The following is an 18,456-nucleotide window of genomic DNA, read 5'->3' as shown; positions in this document are numbered from 1 at the left end:
TCAAAGTCATCATCATAGACATCTCCTCCTTTTCTTCCCAGTGCCACTCGGGTCACTGTACTCCTTTTGCTGAGGTCATCTGATCTGCTCTGCATCGGAACCGAAGGAGGGGGTGTGTACTTCCTGCAGTTGCCCCACCTCTCACTGAAAGACAGCCAGACGCTGCTCCAGGATCAGATCACACAGAGGTGAGACTGTCTCATCAATGACTGCAGATAGCCAATATCAGTGGATGGATTAAAATGGATTTATCAGACAGAAAGGAGGATTGCATGTGTTCAGTCGCACACTGCTGATTTTTGCTGGTGGATAAGTTAATTTGTGTTGAGTTGAAATTAATTAATCCAAAATATAAAATATGCAGTGTTTAGCCCAGACATTTATTAATTTATCCTCCCTCTCTGTCGTCCTTCTCTCCTCTCCCATCTCTGTGACAGCATGTCTTCCTACGCAACACTCTAGTTTCCTCTGCTCTGCTCCAGCTGAGCAGGTCAGACAAACACGTGCATGCAGAGACACATTTTCCCCTTTGACCCGAGCAGCAAGCAGGCAGGTCAGGGTCGTGTGGTTCAGGGACCATGGGAAACTGTGAGATCTCCTGTACAGCGTTATTAGAAAAGAGAAAAGGGAGTAAGAGACATCACATGCTGTATAAACTGATGAATAATATTGTCAGTGCCTGTTGTCAACGTGTACCAAATTAGAAACAAGTTTTATGGATATAGTTGTGAGTGAGGAACACTGATTCAGATGCAGTCAATGGTGTATTTGGTTGGACATGTGCATTTACTGTTAGAGGTAGCACTGCATTGCCATTCAGAGACACCTGTTTTGGGAAGCTGTTGCATTAGATATGTATGATTACTTTTTTTGGACAAGTAGGTTGTGGGAAAATGTATAGTGGAACAAAATAGAATGACTACAGTCCGACATAAATATCGGTGATGTCAAGCTCAGAAAGTTTGACTTTCACTCACATTATAATCCAAGTTTAATAGTTTTAATCTCTAAACTGTAGTACTGTTCCCCAAATAAATAACAATGAATGTTGCTTATTTAGACATGAAATTAGGTTTTCAGGAGTTTTAAACCTGACACAAAAGGCCGCGTGAGCTGGCGATGCATCGACTGTATGTACTGCATACTTGCATAACATGTCAAAGGGAAAAGGCTGACACTTCATAAAATGCCAAGACACTAGGAAACCACATAAACACAGAGCAACTGTGGTCACAAATAGACCCCTACCAACAAAAAGGAAAGTGTTTCTGTTATTTTGCCTAGTCCCCTGTTTCATGCCGTTGTGTGTAGCCATGTATGAAAGCTCAGTCGATTAAACTTAGGAAAAACACGGAGGTATTAGCTACAGATGCATATCTCAAGAACAAACTGGTAATGTGTCCTTATCATGGAAATGTACACCAAGCTACAATGGACAGTAATTTGTACATGTGTGTCCTGTAGTGTGTATTTTTATTTTATTTTTGTACAATGACAAAATTAATAATTTTAATGCCGTCTTCTTCTTTGCTGCATTCCTGTGTTGATGCTCCTTGGCAGAGCATCACAGAGCTTCTGTTGTGTTTCCTTTTTATTCTGCTGTGCGACTGTCTGACTGCTCGTCCAAACCCCTCATTAACTGAGGTTGTTTAGGGAATTGGGCATAATGGAGGCCTAACAAGGGCCCCGATAAGGCGTTTGGGTGTGTGTTTGTGTGCGTGTGTGTTCGTGTGTGTGTGTGCACACGCATAGGGGAGTTTTTAGACAGTGAGGCTTTGTACCGGCAGCCAAAATTCGGTGTTCCGGTTGGGGAAGTGTTTCAGCTGTTTCTCCAGTGAGCGCACGCACGCACGCACGCACGCGCACGCACACACGCACACACGCACACACACACACACACACACACAGAAAGAGGCTCATCACCAGGACTCTGCAGCAGGATGCTCGATTCCCTGAAAATACTTGTGAACATAGAGACGGAGACAGTGGAATGCTTTGTTGGTTGTGTTTCTGCCTCTGTGCTTCCGGAGAGAGGAGCTTCCTCATTGAACTCACACTCATTGTGTGTGTGTGTGTGTGTGTGTGTGTGTGTGTGTGTGTGTGTGTGTGTGTGTGTGTGTGTGTGTGTGTGTGTGTGTGTGTGTGTGTGTGTGTGTGTGTGTGTGTGTGTGTGTGTGTGTGTGTGTGTGTGTGTGTGTGTTTAATGGTCCTACCTCATCCACATTCAAGAGCCCAGAAATGTTTCATTGCCCCTCCATCTTTGTTTCATGTTGTTTTCTGTGTCTGTCTGCTGCTTCCTTTGCGTCCCTCCTCTCCGTCGTCTCCCTGTCCGTCTCCAAGGGAATCCTCTGACATCTCGAGGGTGTGTCCTGTTCCACATTCCTCTGCTGCCTCTGAGGAATGTCTAGTTCACAAGCTCAAGCAGTTCAGCTCCAGCCTGATGTTGATCTCACTGTTGTTGTTGTTGTTGTTGCTGTTTGAAGAGCGGCCTGCTGTGCTATTACAGTTTACACAGATGGATTGTGCTCTGTGTTGATTATACTATACATATGTTTTGACACTTTTTGAGTTGTTCCCTGTGTTGTTTGGTGTGAAAGGATAGGAGTTTCTTAGCTGGTCTAATTGCCGATTATCAATATGTAAATCAATATCACATACGTTTATCATTAAGCTAGGGTTTAGGACTCTGAAGGAAATTTACCCCCAAGCCCCATTCTATAGAATCCATTCAAATGTGCCTGGATGATGGCAAACTTTGAACAAACCTCGGCACTGGAGTTCATTCATTATTCAATATGTGGAACTTTCTTGGCTTAGTTTTAATCATATGACCAAAGTATGTAACTTCAGTTTTGATGGGGTTTTCATAGACTGCTGCGGTTTTCCGGTTCAGGTTTTCATCTTGTCATTTTCACATAATGTTTATATCTCTAACAAGATGCAATATGAAGTATCTTGTGAAGTGATTTCACAACAAGTTTAATCTTTGAGAGTGTGTGAGAATGCAGTATTAATAATTTAATCAGCCATCAATGATCCAGGCCCCTTCACAGAGCTTCACTTCACCTTTTTTTTCCCACTGCAGTTGTAATTTTAGAATGCAGGACAACAATAAAGATGAGTGTTTTGTTTTTTTTTCTTCCTCCAGCCTGCCAGATGACTACAGATGTGGGAAATCTTTAGGGCCGGTGGAATCTCTTCAGGAGCATCCTCGGCAGCCAGGGAAGATCCTGATTGGCTACAGCCGAGGCCTGGTGGTCTTATGGGATCTAGGCACTTGTCATGTCGAGCAGCTCTTCCTGGGCAAGCAGGTACCTGGATTACAGAGGAAAGTTTATTGCACGTTGATGTACTTTGTTTACAGTAATGTACGTCACGTAAGCTTTTCACTGCTGTAAGATGCACTTGACTCTGATCTTCCTGTTGTGGCGACTCTTTCAGGTATCAGCAAGTTAAAGGTGTCTCTTAAAATGTATATGCTTCAGTTATACTTCCATGCAACCTGGTCTGATGGCGTGCGTGCGTGTGCGTGCGTGTGCGTGCGTGTGCGTGCGTGTGTGTGCGTGTGTGTGCGTGCGTGCGTGCGTGCGTGCGTGCGCGTGTGTGCGTGTGCGTGTGTGCGTGTGTGTGTGTGTGTGCGTGTGCGTGTGTGTGTGTGTGTGTGTGTGTGTGTGAACCCCCCTGCAGCAGCTGGAGAGCCTGGTGTGGGAACGATCTGGAAACTTGTTTGTCAGTTCCCATAACGACGGGGGCTACTCTGTGTGGCCTGTTACCTGTGGCAACACCTACAATCACCAGCCAGTGTCCTCCACCATCCCATATGGTGAGAAATGCACACATAGTTCACTCACACTCCACACGTTTGTGTTTCCCAGCTGAACATATTTTTAAGGCATGCCTGAGCACATTGTCATCCAGGTCTGGTGGACGTGATGGATTGGTCCAACAAGTCAGATGTCCAGTGTTTGACAATGGGTAAAATGAGACATGTCTGGTGATATATTGTGACTAATAGGGGCTAACCATTAGTGTGACCTTTAAGGTCATGGTCTGTATAGTCAGGTTCCTTGTCGAGTGACTATAAAAAGATCCACATCCGTGGTGAGCAGTAACTTTTATACGGTAGATAAGCAAGCAGAGCCGAGCACCTCCTCACCCACAAACCACCATCTCAACGTGCAATTCAGCTTTGGTGGCTTGTTAACTTGCTACAGTATTGAAGTAATTGAAGTAATGCAGTAATAAAGTACAGTTTCCACACACGTGTTTAATACTGCATCCGATCAGATCCTCGTGGGCCAGAACGCTGCTCTGAGATGTAAGGAGAGATAATGCTCCCGTTTCTGTATCGTTGTAAGTGATGTCTATTCTTAGCTTCAACATGTCAAGCGCTGTTTGCCTTTCTTGTGCTGATGCCACAGAACTGATCCACACGGTGCTGATAATTCTAATTCTGGCCTCTTGGTGTTTGAAGTTTGTTTCATAACTATTCATGCTTGTCTATTGCAGGTCCATTTCCCTGCAAGGCCATCAGCAAGATCCTGTGGAGGACCACACAGACGTGGTGAGTGCTGCCTGAAGCCCTGTTTTATGACATGTTTTTCCTGTATTTGATTGGCCCGGATCCCAGTACCAGAACATTCTACTTTTCATTGCTTTTCATAAATCTGCTCCCATAAATCCAAACTTCATTGTCTCCTTCCCGAGAACACAATTTTCTCATGTTTAATTGGAGAAATTTAGATGTTGATTATTCAACTCCCTTAAAGTAATTAACAAAAGCAAGAGTAAACTACAATCTTTGTTCAGCAAATTGTATTTTTACTTCACCCAGATTTTTGTTGTATTTCTTTTTTTCTCCCTAATCCATAAACAAATCAAATGGGAATGTAAAAACCACAAAATTATTCCCCACTTGTATTATCTTAGTGTTGTGCCAGATTATGATGAATTGAACATAAATTAAGTATTTAAAAACCTCTCTGTGTGCCTTGCTCCAGTTCTCCGGTGCTATTATACAGCGGAGGGATGCCCAGAGCGAGCTACGGTGACCGCCACTGTCTGACCATCCAGCAGGACAAGGACCACGTCACTCTCGACTTCACATCCCGAGTCATTGACTTCTTCACCGTTCACAGCACAGAGCAAGAGAGAGGTGAGGATCCATAGATTGCTGATGGTGCGAAACTGAACATCAGCGCTTCAACACGCATTCCATCTCGTCTCATTCTTTCAGAGTTTGATGACCCCTCGGCGTTGGTAGTGTTACTAGAAGAGGAGCTGGTTGTAATCGACCTCCAGACCGCCGGGTGGCCCTCTCTGCCCACTCCTTACCTGGCACCTCTCCACTCCTCAGCCATCACCTGCTCCTGCCACATCTCCAGCGTCCCCCCTAAACTGTGGGAGAGGCTGGTCAATGCCGGCAAAGCACAGCAGGGCAGGCAACACACAAACAAGGTGAGAAGTTCCCACTGCGACCTGCACTGGCAGCGTCATCTTTTTACTCTGTTACTGGGGCACTGCTGGGGTCGTTGGCAGGACGCTACCAGACAAGATCAGTCTGTAAATTGGTTTATTAAAGGCAGTTGAGGTCTTCAATCTCAGGAAATCCCTGACGCATTTAAGCATCTTAACCTGAGAAAACCTTTAAATAGAGTATGGCCAAAAGGAAAGCGATTCATGCTTTAAATCTAGCCATCAACACGAAACACTGTACATACTTAGTACATGCAAACCAGCACTCTCACAGACTCAAGTTACAGGATTTTATTTGGATTTCTACCAAATGACTGTTGGGTGGTGTCTGTTTGTTTGGATCTCGCTGGCAGCTAGCCCGCTACCAGGAAACCAACAGGAGTGCGACAACTACCAGCCTGCTGGTACTGTGTGAACTTTAAGAGCAGGTGGAGGCAGTTAAAGGGCTTTGCAGCTCAGATCAGCTGTTTGATCAGTGGCAGATTAAACAAACACACACAGACACGGACCGACACACAGCTGGTGTGCTTGTAAATCATGGCTGCCTCGGTCTGTGTGAGGCCAAACCAGAGAGACTGGCACCATAACAGAGGCACTGTCGGTTGTGTCCCTGCATTCACATGTCCCATGTGTCAGAGCCTTTACATTTTGAGCTGGGTCCATGGGTTAGGAAGGTATGTTGTTGTCCAGTTCAGTACTTGTTTTTTTTTTCCTTTGGCTTTTTTCAGTACGATGACAAAGTCCTAACTTCATCTCCAATCTTTGTTTGTGCAGAGTTGGCCCATATGTGGAGGCAAAAACATGGCGCCTCCACCCAAACAACAAGAGCTGCTGTTGACAGGGTATCTACACACACACACACACACACACACACACACTCTGCAGATGCTTCCAGTTTTCTTTCTTTTCCGTTTTTTGTCTGGCTCAAATCTGATCCTTTCTAGCGAGTGTAAGTGACTCACAGCTGCAAGGAGATTTTTCTGTGTTTTTCGTTTCTAATCTGAACCACATGAAAGCACAAGATAAGTCTAGATCTCCATGAGACATGTTCTGAAATCAGAATTTGTCAGCATTGCCACAACAAAAAGAAGATCCGTGACAATTGCCAGCATTTTGGTAATGACAGATGTTTGGCAGATCTAGCACTTGCACAGAGCACAATAAGAAACGCCTACACGAAGAAAAAAATGAAAAAGTCGGATTTTAATGAAATTTGGGGAAAGATCACAGATAAAACAAAACTCAAAAAGACAAAGTAACTGAAAATTGTGTGAAACCAAGAGGTGAAGTCGTTTGAGTTTTGAGCCATGCTTGCATCAAGAGGCTAAGGCTGCAGACACATGCGCACACATGCACACACCTGCACAATCCTGCACAATCCAGATAGATTTGCATTGAAATGCATTTAAAATCATTGCTGTATTTTTGTATTGATATTACTTTAAATCGTGTGTGTGTGTGTGTGTGTGTGTTAACAGACATGAGGACGGCACTGTTCGCTTCTGGGATGCATCAGGCGTTGCCCTTACTCCAATTTACAAACTTGGCACAGCCAATGTCTTCCACACCGACTGTGACCCAAGTGACGACCCTCAGGACCCAGGCAATGACCCTGATATGCAGCAGGAGGAGGAATGGCCTCCCTTCAAAAAGGTGAGAAGTGAGGAGGTGTGCATGAAAAAAAGCTCAAGGGAGCAAGGATAAGAGAGCTGAAGTCTCGTCTCTGAGCTCAGGCTCAGGTTTGTGTTTTACAGGCTGTGGAAATATAAACAGTGTGTGTTTTATACACACACTCAATCCTGTAATGCTTCATCTGTGGCCTAATTTTCCCATCTGGATGCTTTCATGTGTTTGGTTTTCAGACGGGACCCACCCCATTGTTCCTGTTATTAAAACCTGACTCTTAAGGAACTGCAGTCACTTTCTGTTTTAAAAGGTCTTTTTCTGCACAGAATTGCATTTGTGGCTGAGTAGTTCAGCTGCTGTAGATGCTCACAGTAAATGTAAATGGGTCATGAAGCAAAAACTTAATGAATATTTAAATGAACTGGCTCTGCAGTTGGAAATATCTGTCATTGTTTGGGTGGATGTCCAAGATATGCATATATTATCTGGAATCATAAATGTCTTAAACAAAATAGAAGCTCATCTTGAGTGTTACTTTAACACACACACACACACACACACACACACACATTCTTCTCTATTTTCCCATTCCCTTAACTGTCTTCTTTTCCTTCTATTCAACCCCCAGTCCACCTTTCCACATGTATCCTGTGGTAACAGAGCTGCATGTTCAGGAATGTGGCCCTCATATGGGATGAAGAGCCTTTTCCTTTTTTTCTTCTCTGTAATGAAAACCAGACCAATCAGCCCACTCTCTCTCTCTCTCTCTCTCTGTCTCTCTGTGTGTGTGTTCATGACCAACTTCTTCTACTCCTTGTTTTACCAAGACACAGCTCCCATGCTAGAGGAGAGTCTGTTGGAATTCCGTGTGTGTGTGTGTGTGTGTGTGTGTGTGTGTGTGTGTGTGTGTGTGTGTGTGTGTGTGTGTGTGTGTGTGTGTGTGTGTGTGTGTGTGTGTGTGTGTGTGTGTGTGTGTGTGTGTGTGTGTGTGTGTGTGTGTGTGTGTGTGTGTGTGTGTGTGTGTGTGTGTGTGAGACAGATTAATGCACATGTTTTGCTGAGTATGTATGAGGGGAAACGGGGGATTGTCCTGGCATTTGGCAGAGATTACTGCTGTAGAGGGAGGAATGAGCAGAGCTTCAGACGGGCATTTCGATGTTGATCTCTCCTGAACTAAGTTTGTTTATAATTATTCCGAATGAGACAACAATGTTTTACAAATTTTGGGAAAAGGCTCAACTTGTGAAGGGGGTGAAGAGTTCAGTTGAAAATATGAATCAGCACCATCGGTAACAAATCAGCAGCTTCAACCTTCCTGCTCAAATGGAGAAGATTAAGGTTTTCTTCCCAATGTAACACAATTGATGTTTGGCTGCAGATCATGTGCCTTGGAATTTGTTTACATCTTGTTGGCACTGAAATATCTGCAGTAACACCAACAGCAAGTGGCTCTGTGTCACTACTGAAAAGGAATAATTGATGGAGTGGATGCTGATTCAGGGATTTCTTAAGCAGAAGTATTTCTTATAAGAGCTCAATATATATTAAGGAGATTTCTGGTTTGTTGACACAGATCAACAAGGTGGTCAGTGTATGGCGCCCCAAGAACATCTGTCTGTTCCCGGCCTCTGTAGTGTATTTAGTTTAAGGTAATGTCGTCATCTCCCTGCGACTATGACACCTCGAGAGAGACTTCAGCTGCTTGATGATTGTTGTGGCTTGCCACAGACAGGTTGACCTTGCTTGGTGCCTGAGAAGACTCGTCTTAACAGTTTCTCATGGGAGGATAGACAAAATTACATTACAACTACCACATCTTTTTTTTCCCTTTTATGCATATCTAGTGTTTCAAACTCTATGATTAACAATCACCTGAAATTAAGTTAAACAGAGTGAGATGTTGATACACATGAACCACAAACTCCAAAGGAAGATGTCTGTGCATGGTTTTCTTAATGTATTTCCAACTATATTCCAGCTTGTGTGTGTTTTTGTGTGTAGGTGGGCTGTTTCGACCCCTACAGCGATGACCCCAGGCTGGGCATCCAAAAGATCAGTCTGTGCAAATACAGCAACAAGCTGGTGGTGGCTGGAACCGCTGGACAGGTAAAGATGTACTTACAGTACAAAATGTCTTCCGTCATTTCAAGATGATTCAATCAACGCAGAGTTAAACCATTGAATGTAGACATGTAGCCCAGCTCTGCATCAGATGATTATTAACAAGCCATCACTAACTTTTTTAAATAGATCCTTTTGAAATTCTCCTGCTGTCACAGATGTCTCCTGCAAGCAGGTCCAGACATTTAGTAGAAGTGAATGAGCCCAGATGTTTTTCTTTGCTCCTTCCATCTCTCCAGGTGATCGTGTTGGGTTTGAGCGATGAGCGTTCAGACCACTCGGTGGACGTGTCGGTGGTGGACCTGCTGCAGGACAGGGAGGGCTTCACCTGGAAGGGCCATGACAGGCTGGAGCCACGCCTCAGACCCGCCCCTTTCCCTCCAGGCTTCCAGCCACTGGTGCTGGTGCAGTGCATGCCCCCGGCCTCTGTAACGGCAGTTGCGCTGCATGCAGAGTGGAACCTGATTGCCTTTGGGACAAGTCATGGATTTGGATTGTTTGACTATCACAGACGAAATGCTGTGCTGGCCAGGTTAGGGACACACAGTCACAGCTTGTGATATTAATAATCATTCTTCTCTCTCCCCTTCCTTTCTGGGCCAAGACCAGAAAAAAGGCTCACACTCTACTTCTGCTCATGTGCCTCTAGATGTACCCTGCACCCTAATGACTCGTTGGCGATGGAGGGCCCCCTGTCCAGAGTCAAGTCCTTGAAAAAGTCCTTACGGCAGAGCTTCAGACGCATCCGCAAGAGCAGGGTGTCGGGGAAGAAACGCACCATCACCACACCCACCAGCAAGGTAAATGACTCTGGTTTTGGTAGTACGATGGCCACGGGGAACTAAATAAAGACTAAATTCATTTTCTGTTTTATATGCAGGTCCAAGAGGCCAATGCTGCTTTAGCAGAGCAGGAGGAAGTGGCTCCGGTACAGCGGAGAATTGAACCGCGGTCAGCAGACGACTCGCTGTCTGGAGTGGTCCGATGTCTTTGCTTCGCTGACACCTTTCTGCGTGATGGTGTGTTTACTTATTGCTCAAGAGTGTAGACTGATTTTGGAACTCTGTCTGATAATGCAGCCTTGATTTACCATTTAAAAATTAAATTGTGACAATTCTTCATTTTTGTTTCTTCTGCTTCATACCCCAGGTACACACCACGGCCCCACGCTATGGGCAGGCACCAACTCGGGCAGTGTGTATGCCTACGCTCTGGAGGTGCCAGGTGTGGGCTCGGGACGTGTGTGTGAGCGGGGGGGAGCGAGCGAGAGCAGTGTGTGCGTTGAAGCAGTGTTGGGCAAAGAGATCCAGCTAATGCACAGGGCCCCTGTGGTGTCGATCTCCGTGTTGGACGGCCGGGGGAAACCGTTACCGGACCCGTATGAAGCCTCCCAGGACCTCGCCATCGCACCTGATATGACCAACGCTCACTCTGTCCTCATCGCATCAGAGGAACAGCTCAAGGTAGAGGCTGAAAGACACATTTCATTTTTGTATTACTAATCTGTCTTTAGGTATTTTTGAATTTTAAATCATTTTTTTTTTCTGCTGCTTCATTTCTAATGACAGTTCAGTTAATTTTCCTTTGTCCCTTTCTATTTTACAGACAGATACTTTACCACATCATTTAAAAGTTTGAGTCTGGGTTTGAGAAACTGTCAAAGACCAAGGATGTCATAATTTTAAATCTTTGCTGTTTTGCTCCTCTCTCCAGGTGTTCTCTCTCCCAAAGGTGAGCGCCAAGACCAAGTTCAAGCTGACGGCGCATGAAGGCTGTCGGGTGAGGAAGGTGGCCCTGGTGGTCTTCAGCTCCACAGCTCAGGAAGACTACAGTGAACACACACTGGTGTGTCTGACCAACATGGGAGACATGCACCTCTTTAACATACCGGGCCTTCGACCACAGGTGGGGTTCGGTGTGTGTGTGTGTGTGTGTGTGTGTGTGTGTGTGTGTGTGTGTGTGTGTGTGTGTGTGTGTGTGTGTGTGTGTGTGTGTGTGTGTGTGTGTGTGTGTGTGTGTGTGTGTGTGTGTGTGTGTGTGTGTGTGTGTGTGTGTGTGTGTGTGTGTGTGTGTGTGTGTGTTATTGCTATTAATTAAATGTAAATGTGCTTTAGTATTTGCATTATTATGATTATGTGGTGGTTTTTTTAACAGTTTTTTTAATGTTGTGCTTTGTGTGTCTTCAGGTGCGTTACGACTGCATCCGCAAGGAAGACATTAGTGGCATTGCATCCTGCGTCTTCACCAAGAACGGCCCAGGTGAGGAGAAAACACGGGGTGAAAGTCCTTCCTATCGTCTTTTTCTAGTCACTTTTCAAGGAAAGGTGTAAAGTAGGAATCATAGGACTTAAGAAAAGCCAACAACGGTGCATCTGTGAAAATCCGACTCCACAATATTAGACCAGGTGAAGGGTCAGTTTATTCACATAATAAATATATTTTCTCACACAAATCAAATCATACAGAGAGTTTTTATTTTATTTCCCAAGACACTTCTGCCTCTATCCTATTTCAGTGGAGGTGAATGGTGTTTGTGAACAGTAGTCAGTTAAGTCTTTCCAGGATAATGTGCACATTTTTACTTTATTTACGGACAATTTCCAGTAAAGTCCCAACTGTCTAACTTGTGTGTGTTTCCCCTCAGGCTTTTACCTCATCTCTCCCTCAGAGTACGAGAGGTTCTCACTGTCTGCCAAGGTCGTCACTGAGCCGCTCTTCTCTGTTCAGCTGGACCGACCACTAGAGCCCACATGTGTCAGGTAACACACACACGCTAATATGTGTGTTTTTTGGTTTAACTCGGAAATGTTAAAGTGGAGAGTATAGTTAAATAGTCTAATAGTCTGCTTTCCTCTGAAACAAAAGTAAGTGATCCCTATGAAATTATCTCCAACTTATATTCATGAACGATGTGTTTTGAATAATAACGCACCCATCATTGCATTGTCTATATTGAATAGACGATTCAAACATTCAGTGTGTTTGGAAAAAGTGTGAACAACTGTCGACTAATAAGCTAATTAGTGTCAGACTTGCTATTTGGTGGAAGCATCTGTTGATGTGAGCGATCCTCACAAAGTAATCCTCCGAAGACTTGTGTTTAAGATGTAGTAATTCAATTTGCATAAAGCTGGAAAGAGGAGGGGGTCTTCTTTTTTTTTTCTTATCAAGGGCCATTTAAAATGTTTCTCCTTTCCTGTTCCATACCAAGTTATATGACGCTAACCTCTCCTAGTGCCGTGCAGGACTTGCAAGCACAGTTCCCTCCCTGATATCCCACTCAAGAGTAACTAGAATGATGGATAATAGTCCCCTATATATGTGCCTAATTTTTTTCATTAAGATCTATGACTCTCCCATGACCTGGGAAATCTATGAAAATGTAGGAAAAAAAAGAAGAAGAAAAATAAAATACTAACCCTAACCATTTTCACGAAAATGTTAAAGAAAGTTCAAAGACATCCAGGACAATGACCCTGAACATTAAAGTAACTCTACAACAGAATGATTTCAACAACAGAAAATCTCAAGCAGATAAGTGAGTCAGAGTCCAGACCATAATCCAACAGAGATGCTGTGGAATGAGCTCACACCAGACGCCCTCAGAATATGTCTGGACTAAAGAAGCTCTGAAGGATCTGGTCTGCAGGTCCGCAGCTACACAAAGCATTTGTCTGAGTAATTACTGCCAAAGAAAAAAGAAAAAAAATCAACTAGTTACTAAATCCAAGAGTTGACTTTTTTTCTTTCTACCTGGACTGCAAATGTTTAAGTGATCTATTCAATAAACACATGAAAGGTCATAATGATTGTGATTTTGCAGAAACGTCATTGTAAGTTTATTGAAGACCCTCGGTGGTCCCTGGACCGACCCCACAAGGAGCTGCTCAACCTATTGTTCATGGTGTTTTCTGCTGGGCGACTTCCAGCTTGAAGCACTCAACTGCATGTGAAACGCGAGACATGATACTTGTACTGTTATTGCTCCATCATTACTGTATCTACTGCCAAAGTAAATGGTGTGTGTTCATGTGTCTCCTCAGCGATGGTATGACGACGCAGCCGCAGGCCAACGGAACCCACAAGAACCAGATGAGTCAGGCTGAGGGTAGGTTTATACACACACACACACACACACACACACATACACACATACACAGTCCTCCATTCTACTCTCCCTCTTCATCACTCTCTCTCTCCTCTCTCTCTGAACCTCTTAAACCCCAATCAGGCCTAGCAGGGGTTCCCCTCTGGTCTCCATAGTAATCATTTAGTATGCCCCAGTTGCCTCTCCTGCCCAGCACCTCCCTCCCTCCCTGGTAGGAAATGGTAGTTGTTGTGGCGACCACAGTTTTTGGTTTGTTTATGTCTTAACACTCAGACAATAATCACTACCCATGAATGCAACACAGGTTGCTTTAATTGTTGTGGTTGGGGTTTTTTTTTTGTAAACATTATTGCACTATTAAAAGAGTTTATAGAAGAAAAATTTGAAAAACTTAAACTTAAACCTTCTCTTTTTAATAATGATGATGATACATTGGATTCATATAGCACTTTTCAAGGTACCCAAGGCTGCTTTTTGAGAATTTGGAAAATAAGACAAAAACAGACCGACTCAAAACGGTGAATTCATAACCAACCTCCTTTTCAAAATGTGTTGTAAAAACATATTTACAAGTAAAAGACACAGCACATGGAGGCCTATATGCTGAACGTGTTGACAAACCAAAACAGTTGATTTGCAGTTGAGTTGCGAGCCAGAAAACCAATACAATGATGCTAAAAAGCCCAGTCTGGGCTCAGACTGCAGGAGTTTGAAAATCCTGACCAATTTTGAAATCTGGTTGCATCACGCACCAGAGGAGAATCTTGAAATGCCTGTAGTCTGAGCCCTGCAGAGAAGCTGCAGAATTGGTCGGTGTATTTTTTGTCCTCCAAGTGCTGCTGAATGCCACATTTTGTTCATCTTTGTTTCATTAAAGCCTCCTTGTTATGGTCCGATGCAGAAACTCTCTGTCTTTCACCCTCACAGGGCAAACGGAAGCGTCTCCGAGCTCCCTGTCCTCTCCCACCCTGGACACCCCGCTGGACTCGCCCCTCAGCTGCGCCGACCTCACCCTTGACTCCACCGGAGAGCTCACCGTAGAGGACGTCAGGGATTTCCTAACGTAGGCACATACACACACACAAACACATTTACGTGTCCACGCACACACAGCTCACGCTATTCTTAGCCTTTTAATATTCAAGAATTCCTTTGTGGGTCTGTCCTGCAGCACTGTGGATGAGGCGGAGAATAACCTAAAGAACATAAAGGAGGAGGAGGGACGCTCGACCGGCATCCTCATCAACTGAACAGGTAAGAAACACATGAGGGCCCTGTTACAGATATGGTTGATACACACACACACACACACACACACACACACACACACACACACACACACACACACACACACACACACATGTTTCTAATGGAGCAGATCCAGAGTGTGCACACTTCAAATACTCGGCCTGTCTGAGCGCTGCATTCCATTAACAAGCTGTCCACTCACCAGTCTGTTTCCCCACCAGTCTGTTTCCTCACCAGTTTGTTTCCTCACCACTCTGTTTCCTCACCACTCTGTTTCCTCACCAGTTTGTTTCCTCACCACTCTGTTTCCTCACCAGTCTGTTTCCTCACCAGTTTGTTTCCTCACCACTCTGTTTCCTCACCACTCTGTTTCCTCACCAGTCTGTTTCCTCGCCAGTCTGTTTCTTCGCCAGTCTGTTTCCTCACCACTCTGTGGAGCTGAAATCATTTCCACACTCATGTGCTCATGTGAACGTCCCAACTGAACGAATTAAATGATCAGTATGTGGTGGAGTCTTGTAGCTGCTCTGCGTTCATCCACACAGACACATTAGTCTGTGTTCACAGATGTTTAAAATGAGGCCTACTGCACTTACAGTACCTACTACATCAACATGTGTTTGCTTCACTTTATCATAACTCTGCTACCCCCTAGTGGTGCCAATCCGAAAACACAGTGCTCATTTAGAAATTCATTTTGTTCATTCATTTTCTTTACTCTTAATTTGAAAAATATTCATTATATATTGTACACATATACATTGATTTCTTGATCATTCATCCAGTAATTACTTTTTCCCGTCAGTTGGACATTTTTGAATTGGATGTTTTGTCCAAAACCCAAAGATCCTTTTGTTCAGCGAAAAACTATAAGACTTAAAAATATGAAACTTTGTGACGTAGTCCCCAATTCCCCTCACTACTCAAGATATAAGATGCTGCCCCCGTAGGTGACGCTGTAATGATCAAATTTGTGTTTGTTTAGTTTTTTTCTCATAAACATTAAGGTCTCCATGTCGATCTTTTTGGACTTAAATACCCCAGGTCCAGGTCTTTGAATCGAGCTGCACTTTCATTTAAAACTGTGACATTTTGGCTCATGTTCTCCTCTGATTGTCGTTGAAGTATTACAGGGAGGGGCACGAGTGGCGCGGGTGGAGCGGATGTCAGTGCTGCACCATCAGCCCACTGCGGAGCCCCCAGCTCGCACTCTGCACTCTTCTGTCAGCCTGGCACAGACCAGGAGGAACGCCTCACCATGGACAAACAATACAACGTTGAAGACTCTTCTTGTGGCTTAATCTTCTGGAAGAACTGAACCTTCTTCTTCTGTAACCACTTTGGAAACATGACATCACCCGCCGCAGGGAGGTCAAGACGGTCCAGCTGAGGACGGCCTGGTTGTGGACGTGATGATTCTCATTTCAAAAACTAAAGGCTTAAGTTTCCATCGTGTGATCATTCCTCGTCAGCCCTTCCCCTGGGGACGTGATGGTTCCTGGGCTCTGGTGGTCGTGTTGAACGACTGTGGCTCAACCTTGGAGAAAAGGGCTGCTACATCCTGCACAGGAGACTCAACGGTGATGTTTCCATGTTATTTTTCTGTCCACAGTTTAGTGGCCTGCTTGGCTCAGTACGAGTTTCTCCCTCAGTTGGAACTGGACTTGGTGCGTCGTCTTGTTGATTCCACTAGTGGATGTGATGGATTGTCCTGCACACTGCACCACACCACAGCCCTGTTGATGAGCCTGTGCATGAACTGACGCCATCCAGCCGGGACTGAGAGATGGAGCATTTTAGCTTTTGAAAGGGATCGAGACTGGTAAATAAGGTATTTTGAATATTAGAGAATTAATAATTAATAGCATTTCTATTCTTCGCCTCTAAGGAGCCCCTAAGGGCAGTTGACTTGCCTATACCCAGCGTCATGTGTGAGTGGAGGAGTTCCATCTTCAAACCTGAGCTGTCACACACAAGCACAAGGTTTTAACAGGCTCTCTTGGTCCTGAAGACAAAAATCTGAAGGCATTTTGTATTGCAAAGATTTGAGATATGTTTTTTTATGGCTTATGGAGAAAGTGAAGATGAAAAAGGAAAGTAAAGAATGACAAATAGAGTGGGTGTGCAAAAAGAGAGAATTGTAAAGGGAACCAGCCAGAGGGAAGTGTAGGTGGTGCTATGTATTTAGGATGAGAGCAGATTTAGGTGAAACATAATTTTGACACTTAAATAAATGCATGGTCTAATTTCTCCATCTAAATTAGTTGAATTCTGGTCAAGGTCACACTGGCCATGTGTCACGTGAGGAAGAGGCAACCAGTGATGTCACATGAGTTCGATGAGGTGTTTTTATGGTACGACACAGCAGCAGTCGCATATTCAGTAAAACATCAGACTGCTCTTCCCATATTCATCTACGTTACATCACTTCCCTCTCAGGCTTCGCTCGTCAGGACGACACGTTAAGAAGCCACAGTATATTGTTGTATAAACCCTCAGTGAGAATATGTTCGAAGGTTTTATCCTCATCGGTAAAGCAGGATTTTATCAGAAATTAATCATTTTCTCAGTAATTTGAAAATGAAGAAGATGAAGATAAGGTGAGGGAGGATTTCACAGAGGGATTTGCTCCTTCTGTGAACGTGTCATCATTCTGACGGGACTCAGGGAGTGTGGCAAGGGAAGCAAAGTGAGTCTGAAAGCAAAGTGTGACGTACTGAGACGCACCAGGACGTTCATGTTATTGTGAACTGGTGATTTCTGGGTATTATTGGCTGGAAGCAGATTTGGTGGCCTCCAGTTGACCCCTGATACCCCCCCCCCCCCCCTTTTTTTTTTTTTTTAAAGTTTCACTGTGTTGACAAACAATGATACAGTATCTATATCTAGGTCTGCAGAAGACAGGTTTGTAATTGTGAGCCGATGATAGAAACATGTTAGAACCTCTCATAGCCTAACCACTGCTCAGTAATCCTAGCTTCTTGATCACTCGTGTAAAACAAAATAAAAGTTTAAAAAAAGGGACCTCACTTCTAACTCATGTAGCTCAACAGGTAGGAATCATGTTCGTGCTTTTCTTTTCTTTTTTTGGGGTATTCTGGTTGACAATTAACCCTTTCATGCTACAGCTCGCACGGTCCAACCTTTTTAACTCCACAATTAAGATGAATTATGTTTCTACTTTGTGATTCAGTTTCATGTGTAGGATTTTAATTGGGTCATTTAGCATATTTTGGCTGATGAAAAATTTTGAATGTTAATAAAATTATTTACTCTCTCTCCATGGGACTTTTGGAATTTTCTCTGTAAGTATATGTGCTAATACAAACTAGTTTAACATATAGAGACAGGAAACAGTGGTTAAACAGCGAGTCTGGCTCCCTCCGAAAGTAACAGGGCGCTCGACCAGCTCAATGATTAAGATACAATTTATATGGTTTGCAGTAATAACCTTTTTTTTTCATTTTAAAGGTAACCCTGGAACCACAGAGCCACCTGATAACATTTTAACACCCGGTGATGTACCAGGCTATTTCTTGTCTGGACCAGTTGCCAGGCAACCAGAAGATAGGAGATTGGAGATCCAGGCTGCCCGTTCTCCCATTCCTTTATTATAAGCTAAGCGAACTCACTGCAGGCTACTGTTAAGATCTGCCACCCAGACATGAGTGGTATTGATCTTCTCACCTATTGGCAAGAAGACAAATACTGAAGTGCATTTATTGGTGATTTTAATTCTTCCTTGGACAATGTGCCATTGATTCTTTTTAATGTAAAGGTATGATGAGGATGGCATTAATCCATTTTGATTGTTCTGTAGTATAATGACCTCACATACAAACTTATGATCACTAGGCAGCAAACAGAAAAGCCAGATG

General features: G+C 44.0%; 1 protein-coding gene across 1 annotated transcript in view; it reads left to right on the top strand.

Moving 5' to 3' along the window:
• The window catches only part of llgl1 (LLGL scribble cell polarity complex component 1), a 31,953-nt gene extending 14,094 nt beyond the window's left edge, over positions 1 to 17,859 (top strand). The window contains exons 5-24 of the mRNA XM_035614545.2: positions 42 to 188; positions 3,149 to 3,311; positions 3,688 to 3,823; positions 4,510 to 4,564; positions 5,001 to 5,155; positions 5,237 to 5,457; positions 6,250 to 6,317; positions 6,954 to 7,128; positions 9,103 to 9,207; positions 9,462 to 9,754; positions 9,872 to 10,022; positions 10,103 to 10,241; positions 10,372 to 10,685; positions 10,936 to 11,127; positions 11,409 to 11,481; positions 11,867 to 11,981; positions 13,266 to 13,330; positions 14,258 to 14,393; positions 14,502 to 14,584; positions 15,704 to 17,859. Of these exons, the coding sequence (XP_035470438.1) occupies positions 42 to 188; positions 3,149 to 3,311; positions 3,688 to 3,823; positions 4,510 to 4,564; positions 5,001 to 5,155; positions 5,237 to 5,457; positions 6,250 to 6,317; positions 6,954 to 7,128; positions 9,103 to 9,207; positions 9,462 to 9,754; positions 9,872 to 10,022; positions 10,103 to 10,241; positions 10,372 to 10,685; positions 10,936 to 11,127; positions 11,409 to 11,481; positions 11,867 to 11,981; positions 13,266 to 13,330; positions 14,258 to 14,393; positions 14,502 to 14,580 (2,782 nt within the window). The 3' untranslated portion in view covers positions 14,581 to 14,584; positions 15,704 to 17,859. The remainder of the gene's footprint in view (positions 1 to 41; positions 189 to 3,148; positions 3,312 to 3,687; positions 3,824 to 4,509; positions 4,565 to 5,000; positions 5,156 to 5,236; positions 5,458 to 6,249; positions 6,318 to 6,953; positions 7,129 to 9,102; positions 9,208 to 9,461; positions 9,755 to 9,871; positions 10,023 to 10,102; positions 10,242 to 10,371; positions 10,686 to 10,935; positions 11,128 to 11,408; positions 11,482 to 11,866; positions 11,982 to 13,265; positions 13,331 to 14,257; positions 14,394 to 14,501; positions 14,585 to 15,703) is intronic.
• The last annotated feature ends 597 nt before the right edge of the window (positions 17,860 to 18,456 follow it).

Source organism: Scophthalmus maximus, chromosome 17 (genome assembly GCF_022379125.1).
Source record: "Scophthalmus maximus strain ysfricsl-2021 chromosome 17, ASM2237912v1, whole genome shotgun sequence".
NCBI classification, from domain to species: domain Eukaryota; kingdom Metazoa; phylum Chordata; class Actinopteri; order Pleuronectiformes; family Scophthalmidae; genus Scophthalmus; species Scophthalmus maximus.
This window is presented reverse-complemented; position numbering and strand designations above follow the sequence as displayed.